Source organism: Lucilia cuprina, chromosome 3 (assembly GCF_022045245.1).
Source record: "Lucilia cuprina isolate Lc7/37 chromosome 3, ASM2204524v1, whole genome shotgun sequence".
Classification (NCBI taxonomy): domain Eukaryota; kingdom Metazoa; phylum Arthropoda; class Insecta; order Diptera; family Calliphoridae; genus Lucilia; species Lucilia cuprina.
Genome location: NC_060951.1, coordinates 44,774,731 through 44,785,531, shown reverse-complemented (window position 1 = coordinate 44,785,531; position 10,801 = coordinate 44,774,731). Strand labels below are relative to the sequence as shown.

The 10,801-nt window shown below is 26.2% G+C and overlaps 2 protein-coding genes across 2 annotated transcripts in view; one reads left to right on the top strand and one right to left on the bottom strand.

The window, feature by feature from the left end:
• The window catches only part of LOC111680665 (cytoplasmic dynein 1 intermediate chain), a 54,525-nt gene that overhangs the window by 8,285 nt on the left and 35,439 nt on the right, over positions 1-10,801 (top strand). The window lies entirely within an intron of this gene.
• On the bottom strand, positions 2,394-9,048 carry LOC111680651 (protein obstructor-E). Its single transcript, XM_023442329.2, has 4 exons — positions 8,871-9,048; positions 3,433-3,627; positions 3,151-3,354; positions 2,394-3,080 (listed from the first exon to the last, which is right to left on the bottom strand). Exons 1-4 carry the CDS (start codon positions 8,923-8,925, stop codon positions 2,824-2,826), a joined length of 711 nt encoding a protein of 236 aa, XP_023298097.1. The 5' UTR covers positions 8,926-9,048; the 3' UTR covers positions 2,394-2,823.

Sequence of the window (10,801 nt, the reverse complement as noted above, 5' to 3'; positions counted from 1 at the left end):
GTCTAGTCTATAGTGTAGTCTATGTTCTAGTCTTCGTATGATAATGTTTTTTTATGTTCATAAATATCAAACATTATAATACGAAGTTCTAAAAGAGGGTTAAGTTTCGCACAAAAAATTATATTGCTTCGCACTTGCTTAGGTTTTAAGCAATACTGTAGGTATGTATTTTTTATAAAGTTGTTTTAAAGTGCATCAATGAAAAAATAGCTCAATTTTGCATTAGCCTTAAAATATACTATAGTTGATTGTAAATGCAGATCACATTTCAAATGAGTTTTCAAAGCGTTAAATAACGTTTGTGTCTTTAGTCTTTTGTTTTCTTCATTAATTTTATTGAGTTGCATCCAAAAATTTCAGATTTAAAGCTAGGCTATGATCAAAAAAGTTTTTTCTTTTGTAGATTTTGAAGGAAATTATAGGTGTTCACAAAAAATTATGTTTTTTCAATTTAATTTAGTGAAATTGTAATTAATTAAATATTTTCGGTCAAAACTTTATTTTTAAAGAAATTATGTGTTTTTTAAGAATATACTAGCGGAGGTATTAAATATTAATTTTAATGAAACGTCAAATTCACGTTAGCAATTTTTCCTTCTAGGGGAATGAAAATTTCTCTCATATTGGCCATTGAGGGGAATATAACCTTATTTTTGATTTTAAACTTGTTTCATAACAAAACTCAAACAGCTACCAACAAATTTTTTTCAATTAGATCGAATGGGGCGTTGGTATGTTATACCAATTTATACTGAAGAGCCTTAGGTTTGTAATAGTTTTTATCTTCTTTCGCACATTTAGGTTAATCAGCGGTTGCACTTGCAACAATGGAATATATATGAACAATTTTATATTTTGGAAACTATAACCAATGGACAGACTTTCAAGAATAGAAGTGTTTTATTTATTCACTAGTGTAGCGAAGCACACTGGGCATATCCTAAGGTAAGCTAGAGTTTTTATAGTAAAAGAATTTTTAAAATTTATTTAAAAATTTTAGTTTTTTATTAATAAATGTAATCTTAAAACTCTATTAATTAAACTTAGGAAGAGTTATTAGAATATATCTGAGAGCAATTTTGATAATGTGAGGAAATATCATTAAAGAAGGTAAAAGAAAGAAGTAGATAAAGAAAGAGTTTAACAAAGTTAAGATAGAGATAAAGGTTGTGGGTAAGAGAAAATATGTAAGAATATAATGATAACAGAGAGCGAAAAGAATGTTTACAGATTGAAAGATAGACAGAAATTATCGAGTAATTATCAATTAAGGAAGAGAAAAGTAACAGATCGAAAGAGGGTGAAAATTACAAAGTTAAAGATTTTGATTGTTGAAGAAGTAATAAAAGAAATAGTTCAACAAAGTTAGGAAAAAGAAAATATTGAAATAAAGAAAAAAATGAGAAAAAAAGTTTTCAGAATTTAAAAATTACAAAGTTAAAGATTTTAGAACAGAAAAAGATAAAGAATGAAAGTTAAAAAAATAAAGATAAAAAATGGAAAAAATAAGAAAAATTAGAGATACAAAGAAAAAAAGAAGTAAAACACAAGAGAAACGTTTTAAGAAAAAAATAAAAACAGAAATTTAAAAAACTTAAATTTTATAAAATAGATGAGAAATAGAAATATCAAAAGGTTTTGAAATGTCGTGAAGATAGTAATTGGAAAAACTAAATAAAAAGTTTTTGAAAGGACAAATTTAAAATAAGTAAGATATTACTTAGTCAAATTACATAAAGTTTAAAGAAAAGGGAAAGTAGATATTAATAAAAAGGAAGATTGTAAAATAGTTGGAAACAGAATTTGTAAGAGAATTTAGAAGAAAGTACTAGTCTATAGATAATAGCAAAGTAAAATTGATAAAAAAAAATAAGGTTTTAAATAAAAGATTGAAATTTTTTAAACAAAATTAAAATTATTGAACTAAACTTATCAAAGTTTTAACTTTAATTTAATAAAAGTTATTAAGACTTAACTATAGTTAAAGTAATAGTTAATAAAATGACGTTTAAAGTTTAACGTAAGAAAAGAGAAATAAGAGAAAATATTTAAGATGTGAATAGAAAGAGAGAATTGATAGACATAAGAGACAGCTAGTGTGAAAGTAAAGTGAAGGAAAATAAGATCAGAGTACATGAAATAAAACCAAAAGGATCAATAATAAAATAAGGAGAAAGATGATAGCAAATAATTAAAAGAGAAAGGAAATTTAAAGGAAAATAGTTTTGCATAAAAGTAAAATAAATGTTAGCAGAAAACTATTTTAAGATTACAGCAGATTAAGAACTCCTTAGAAAAATGAGAAACCTAACCAGTGCTGCCATATAAAAAAGAAGCAAAAAAGCCAGAGAGAAAAAGAGTATGGATTAGAAAAGATAAAGACAGTTAAAATGTTAATTTTAAATAGTTTAATGATACATATTTTTTTGTTTGTTTTAAATATTTACAAAAGTTTCAAAACAAATGTTAACACCAGCTTCGACTTTTACGTAAAACATCTTAATCAGTCAGAGCACAATTCAATCAAATTTGATTGAATTTAGTTTACAATTAGAAAAAAAATTATGACATTATAAAAAACAATTAAAATATTTTCAATAGAAGATTGAAAACAACCTAAATGAGTTTTGAATAGCAATATAAACAATAATAATGTTTTTTTTCACTTTCCGCTTCTTTAAACAATTATAAACTATAGGAATAACCTAAATGACTACTAGAATTTGTTAAAAAAATATTAATAAACAGCTTAAAACTCTTCTATAAGAGAGTAAATGTGTGTGCGCGTGTGTGTATGTGTGTGGTGAAAAGTAATCACTTAATTTAGTTTTTCTTTTCATCAACATCTTTGTACCAGTCTTCACAACCGGGAACATTTTCGGGAGCATCACACATTTCAGTTTCGTCATTGTAGACTTCACCGGTTTGACAACCCAAATCACGAGGATCTTCACCGTTCAAGCAGACATAGAACTTTTGGCAATCGGTAGGATGAGGATATCTGGGATGAGTGACAACTTGACCGCGTTTATCGGTCTTAGGTTGATCCTTGGGGCATTCGAAACCACTGTTAGATTTCTCTGTAAAAATAAAAAAAACATACATGGTTAGTTTATATTGTCTAAAATTGAAAATTTAATTAATACTTACTAACAACAACACCACAGTTTTCACGTTTAGCAGTATCGGGCCAGACACAGGTGCCACTGTATTCATCGAAATGCAAACCAACGGTACATTTCATTTCCAAGGCATCACCATCAATGCAATTGTAGAAGATATCGCAAACACTTTCATCGGGATGGGCAAAGAAACCATTTTTACGTGGACAGAATTTAGTGGATTTGGGTTCCTCTGTAAAATGTGTTAGAAAAGAAAATATTTTTATATAATTTTTTTCAGATTTAAAAAATTTATTCATTTTTAACTTACGCAATTCAACACGATCACCACAGTCTACATTGAAGGGTTGATCACATTTGTTGATTTTACGGTTCAAGGGATCGAATACCAAACCATCGGGACATAATTTCTCCTTGGCTACACCATCATCACATTCATAGTATTTATCACATTGTACTTCATGTTCGAATTGTCCATTGGGTTTGGGACATTCAAAAGCAGCGCCTAAATGAGTAGAGAAATACAAATTAATTATTTTATACAGAAATCAAGAAGCTGTATGATCAATTCAGAAACAAAGGTTTAATCTTAATGCTTTTAATAAATACAATGTCTCTAGTGTGTTTTAGATCGAAAAAATTCTTATATAAACTAAATTAAATGATCATTTAAGCAAATGATCATTTCTTTAATAATAAATTCCTTATAGGTAGTAGACTTCTTTCATCACCATATAAAACACTCTCTGAGTCTTTCGAAAATAAACTAATTTATTCTCTTTGGGTATGAAGTCATGTAAGAAAATTATTACTTCTTGGATCACACAAATTCCAAACATGTTGCGATTATAGTAGAAAGCGAACAATTAGAATGCTAATTAAGATTTTCTAGGATGAGTTAACTCTAATATAATTCATTGGCACACGTAGTTATTTCAAACAAATGATCGTTAAAATAATCACAATGCTTTAGTAATGATCAATTAGTATTCAAACTTTAATATTATAAAAATCACTTTCGTTTATAAAGAAAAAAAAATGGAATTGAAACAACTTAATGAATCACGAAGCTCTCTAAGCTAATGATCGTATAAAAGTTTGGAATTTTAAAATAATTCCTAAAGCTTCAAGTCACTTGCAAGTTCTTTAAAAGTGATTCAAATCTAACACAAACTGTAGCGATAAAAATCTTCTAAATCTTGCAAATTAGGGATCTTAGATCATTTCCTTTGATATCATACTATTGTTTAGAATCTCAACTGTAAGGAAATGTTCAGTCGTAAGGGTTCAAATTATTCGGAATCTTTTAAGATCAACTTAACTCAACAACCTTCTATGAATGAATGCTCAACAAGTTTAAGATTAATCTTTCTAATTCTTTCAGAATTTTGCAAATTCAAAGATTTATTAATAATTTTAATACGACTCTCTTGTATCTTTGATCATTTGCAATGAACTCTCAAAATAGCTCACACTCGTGTATAAAAAAACAAAACCAGAAAGAAAACATTTATATTACTCTCTCGCAATGTATACTCTAGATCCTTGATCGGCTAAGAGCTGTCTTTCACTCTTAATTTCACAAGCATGTAGCTTACACATGTATAAAAAACGATAAAAACCAGTATGAGAACTTAATTTTTACTCTCTGCCGATGTAGGCTCTAGATCCCTGATCGGCTAAGAGCTATGTTAAGAGCTGTCTCGCACTCTTAATTTCACAAGCATGTATGCTTACACATGTATGAAAAACGATAACAACTAGTATGAGAACTTAATTTTTACTCTCTGCCGATGTAGGCTCCGATCAAGTATAATTGATCATAATATTCCTTTTAGATAATGGCATTCAATACCAAACAAGATCTCATGTGCCTTTAGTTAGAGAACATATCTTTTACTCTCTGCAGGATGTATACTCTAGATCTTTTAAGACGAACTGATCGTGAGTTAGCTTATTTAACGAATATGTGATCGACTATAATTGATCGTAATTTTCTTTTTTAGTTGATTAGCATTCATTCATAGAAGGATGTATAAAAGAAGTATTTTTAATAAAAAGTTTTCAAGTTTTCCAACCCACTGTCCCAGCTATCACATTCAAATCTATTCAGTCCAAATAAATTTCACTTTCATTACGTCTAACACCAATTTCAGACACATTACAGTACAATAACCCCACTTAAAAACATTTTCAATTACATAGCAGCGTACTCATTTAAACTCATAGCAAAAGCCCAGGAAAACATTATAAACAAAATAGAAATAAAGAAAAAAATAATAATTGTACAAAAATTTAAAAAATGGCATAAATTACAAGCTACAACATGGAACACAAGCTAAGCCAAGCCCCAATTTATTAAAAGTTATATGTATGTATATACACTCAATGATGACTAATAATAATTCCGCTTTGGAATAACTAATGATTGAAAAAAAAACTAAAGTAGGTAAATTAAATTAAATTTAACTTATGGTTAACTACTTTTTCTATTTAATTATTTACTTGTTTATTAGTAATAGTTACCTACAATAAATTGTTACTTAAGGTAACAATTATTTTTTTTTTTGTCTTCTCTTAATGTTGAACTTTAAAGGTGGATTTTTGTTGGCAAATAGTTAATTTAAAACTGCATATTTTAAATTGCATAATAATGACAATTTTAAAATGCTAAAAAGCTTAAACCAGAAATCAAACAATATTAAGAAAAAAATGAAATATGCAAGTCGTACAGACAGACAGATAGACAGACAACCAAGACAAGTTTTTTTTTTTTTTTTTTGCTCAAAATACTTATAGTTGAAAAGACTCTATCTTGTTGTTAGGTACATTGCGATGGTATACATAGGTTAGGAAAGCTACCAGCTAGACCAGCCAGAGACACACACACGTTTTTTTTCTTGCTGTGCTGTGCTGCTGCTACAACCAGTTTTTTTTAAAATGTTAAAACGTTACTTGAACTATGATATTTAAGTTAAATGGCAAATGTATTGAAAAGTAATACAAATACAGCAACAATTTAAAACAGAATTATAATTGTAAAAATTAACTAAACTTTTACTATTTGTTTATATAGTTTTTGTCAATTTCTTATGAACATAATTAACTTTAATAACAATTTGTGTTTTTTTTATATAAAAACACAATGGGCTGTATTTTGTTTAAATTTGTTTAAAATATCTTAATTTATGTTTATTTGTTTTTACGGTTTAACACATTTGAGGCCAATGTCAATTTAATTAACATAAAATTTCTTTATTTGATTTTAGCTTAAAATCTAAATAAAAGTAATAAAAATAATAAAAAGATTTTCAAGTTCATTATAGTGAAATTTGTTTATATAGTTTTGTAAACAAAATTATCATAAAAAATTAAGTTTAATTTAAATTTTATTTTAAATTTTAAGGTTATTAATTTAAGTAGAATTTTAAGAAAAACTAGTTTTTCTTTATGACAAAGTTGTAAAGAATTAATTTCTAAACATAAGAGGGGCCACACGCCACTTTATTCCAATCTTATTTAATTTGTAAAATTAAACTGTTATGTTTTGAAAAATATTTAGTAATTATTAACAAATGTACCCTTATGGTGTTTAGTTCCCCTTCTAATATTAATTTTATTTTTTCAATGGTGTAAAGAATTGATTTTAAATCTTTCTGGAAAACTAAACCTAATAAATTCTCATAAGGGGGACCCCGCGCCACTTTTTTCAATTCTCCTTTAATATGTAAAATAAAACTGTTATATTATGAAAAATATTTGAAAAATATAACCAGAAGAAAACAAATCTATTTTTAAAAAAGTGGAGATTATTTCCCTTCTCTTGAAAGTCTTATTATTTCAACATCTTATTATTTACATTTTGCGGAATATTAAGGGGTACTAGGTGCCACTTCATTTCATTCTCCTTTTATACATTAAATTAAACTGTTAGATTTTTAATTATAATCACTAATTTTAAACAGTAGACGTTGATGAAAAATTAATATATTTTAAAAAATGTACTCATATATTACAGGGGGACCACGTGCCACACTTTTTCAATCTCATTTAATATGTAAAATTAAACTGTTATATTTTAAAATATATTCAAAAACAGAAGCTTGATGGAAAACTATAAAACCAAGTTAGTTCCCATTCAATGAAGAAAGAATTTAATTTAAATATTGCCGGAAAATTAAACTTAATAAATTTTCATAAGGGGGACCAGGCACCACTTTATTCCAATCTCCTTTAATATAAAAAACAAACTGTTACATTTTAAAATATATTTAGAAATTATAAACAGAAGTTGTTGATGATAAACACTTTATTCCAATCTCCTTTAATATGAAAAATGAAACTGTTATATTTTAAAATATATTTGGAAATTATAGACAGAAGTTGTTGGTGAAAAACAACAAGTTTATCTTTAATAAAAAATGTACCCCTATAGCGTTTAGTCCCCCTTCTAAAATAAATCTTATTATTTACCAGATTTTGGCATTGTTAATAAGAGATTGATAATTTTAAATAAAAAACTTTTACTTCAAAAATTTGTTAAAAATAAGTAGTTAACTTCTTTTAAATTACTAATACAAGATATATGTATAAAAATAAAAAAAAATAATTAAAAATTATACGAAATACAATTTTAAATGAAAAGCTCCATCTAATAACTTGTTACAAATAAGTGGTTCACTTATTTTAGAACTTTACTTTTTAAATATTAGATATTTAAGAAAAAATGTGCAAAAATATTTAAATTTCAAGTTGACAAACTTCTATCAGCAGCTAATTATTTAATTTCTATAAAAACTTTATTCGAATTAAAAGCTTTGGGAGATAACTGGTTAAAAATAACCCATTCCCTCACTGAAAGCCTCTATTGCTTAAATGTAATATGTTTCTCTGAAAAATTATACGGAATTCAACTTCAAAGACTACACTCCTCCACATCTCGTATAATTTCTCTTCAAAACAAATAAATTGAAATTGAAAGCTTAAGCTAATGACGCTTCTAAAATAAGCGATTATCTTTTATAAAAACTTGACTAATAAAAAGTCTAAAATTTTTTTGTAAGATATTTAAAACAAAAAAGTCAACTACTGATTTTTATTTTTTTTTAAAAATAAAAGCTTTAGATAATAACTAGCTTTCTATATTGATGGAAAGTTTTCGGTTAAAAAAGTTTACACTATTTTTGTTTTGCTTTCGTTTAAACGGCTTTTAAACTTTGATTAAAAAAATAATAAAACCTTCTAATTTAATATAAACATAATTAGTAAAATAATTAAAATTTTGATGATTTTAAAAACTATTCACTTATTTGGTCATTGAATTTTCTTTAAAACTAGGTTTGAAATTAAACTAAGTTTAAGGAATGAAAACTCATGAAACTTTGTAAAACCATTTGACTAAGTTTATAGTTAAACTAAGTAAACTAAAGCTGGGTTTTAATTTAAACTTTTATTAAAAACAAAAAAATTTAAAAAAGCTATCTATAACAAATTATGGAAAATTGTTAAAAAAGATTTTATATTGAGTAGTATCTTGATTTTTAAATATTTTAAGAATGAAAAAAGTTTAAATATTGTTTTTCAAAGAAATTTAAATAAATAAAAGTTTTTAATATACAACAGTTTTTTAATATCAATTTTTTAATATTTCATTTTTGCAACAGTTTCCTTTTATTGTTTTAATTTGTTTTAATACTCTTTCTGTTTATTTATATTTATAAATGTTTAAACATTTTTAAAAACACTCACTTGCGCTGGAAATACACAAAGCTGCAACAATGGCACACACTACAAATTGCTTCATTTTATTTAATTATTTGTTTTTATTTAAATCCTTAAAATTAATTAAATTGTTTTTTTTTACACTAGTAGTGGTTCTTTTTCAGTTTAAGCGACTAAACTGAGTGGTAGTTAAACTTAAACTATCGTCCAAACGAAAATGTCTCTTACTTTTGAAGACTAAATTTTGTTCGCTGCCAACTAACTGCTGCTGAGTGCTGTTTTTTCAGCGTTGTAGTACGAAACGTGGTTTAATTGTTAGTCGGCTGTATAAGTGTCTAAGTTTGCGCGTGCGCTTAATAAAAACCACAAATACCGGGTTTAATTATTAACTGCTCTGCTGTTGTCGCTCACTATCTGCTGCACAGTTTTTTTTAAGTATTATTGCGGTTTTGTTATTGTTAGTCTTTTTTGCTGCCGCTGCTGCTAATGTTGTTGATGTTTCTGAGCCTGGTTTTAATAACAAGAAAATTATTTAGAAAGAGACACAAAGAAGTGAGCACTGCAAAAAAAAAAAATAATTTGTATACTAGATGTATGTTGAAAATTTTAATATTGAAATAAGAAAAAAAAAACAAATTCTGCAAAATAAAATATAAGTGTAAAGGTGTGTAGTGTTTGTAAATGCTAAATAATTGATCAATATCAACAATTTTTAGACACTGGTTGTTGTAGAGTTTTATTGGGTACAAATTTTAAACTGCTGAAAATTATTTTTTTTTTTAGTTTTAGTCCCAACCACGCAATCTTGTGAAATATGTATTAGTTAAATTTTTGAATCTTCATCAGCATCTGTATAACAATTGTAGCTTAAAATTTAAATAATTTATTTTTTGTTAAGAAATTTTATAAACATAATTTTTTAATAATTTTTATTTTAAGTCTAAAGTGTAGTGTGTAATCTTGTCGTTATATAGTCTAGTCTATAGTCTAGACTATAGTCTAATCTATAGTCTAATCTATAGTCTAGTCTATAGTCTAGTCTATAGTCTAGTCTATAGTCTAGTCTATAGTCTAGTCTATAGTCTAGTCTATAGTCTAGTCTATAGTCTAGTCTATAGTCTAGTCTATAGTCTAGTCTATAGTCTAGTCTATAGTCTAGTCTATAGTCTAGTCTATAGTCTAGTCTATAGTCTAGTCTATAGTCTAGTCTATAGTCTAGTCTATAGTCTAGTCTATTCTTAAGTCTAATCTAGGATGTAGTACATATTACAATCACAAGTTGGCATGTTGTGGTTTGAGTTCTATTTTAAACATTGTTAATACTAGAATATGGAATTCTACGATTCGAAAATGTTGGATCTCCTAATTTTGAACCCTCTTTAAACACTGTTCCAATTGCAACAACTCTACTTCACTTAAAAAAAAGTTTGTTTACACATGTAGAAGTCCAAGTAAAGACATCTTATGTGAAATACATATTTATTTACAAATGCTTAACGATAATATTTTATGAAAATCACGTAAGCCTAAGTAAGTCCTTTATTACAAAGCAGTTTGAAACAGCGGACTTGTCATCACTTTGTTTATTTTAGATCTTTGGCGATATAATAATATTCGTATGAATTTCTGTTTAAACTCTTTTATAAAACTAACTCGTAATTGTTATGATTTTATTTAATTTTTCTTTCATTTGTAATATTATTTTTATGTGTTGCTTAAAGCATGACAATTAAGTTTAAATGTCATTTCATTTTTGGTATGAAGTGTAATTCAATTGAATTAAATGCATTTAAAGTAAAATTTTTTCCTACAGACATTTTTTATTCACAAGAAATTAGTTAGTTTATTTAATGGTTTTTAAAATAGAAAAAAGATTGATTTCTTTCCCTTCAATTATTTCAATTAAACATGTGTGATAGTTAATTTCATTTTGTTTGTATATATGAAATGTGTATTGC

Coding starts and splice junctions, on each gene's coding strand:
- LOC111680651 (XM_023442329.2), bottom strand. CDS start 8,925: ATGAAGCAATTTGTAGTGTGTGCCATTGTTGCAGCTTTGTGTATTTCC. Junction 3,355..3,432: donor TGGTGATCGTGTTGAATTGC/GTAAGTTAAAAA, acceptor CACATTTTACAG/AGGAACCCAAATCCACTAAA. Junction 3,081..3,150: donor AAACTGTGGTGTTGTTGTTA/GTAAGTATTAAT, acceptor TTATTTTTACAG/AGAAATCTAACAGTGGTTTC.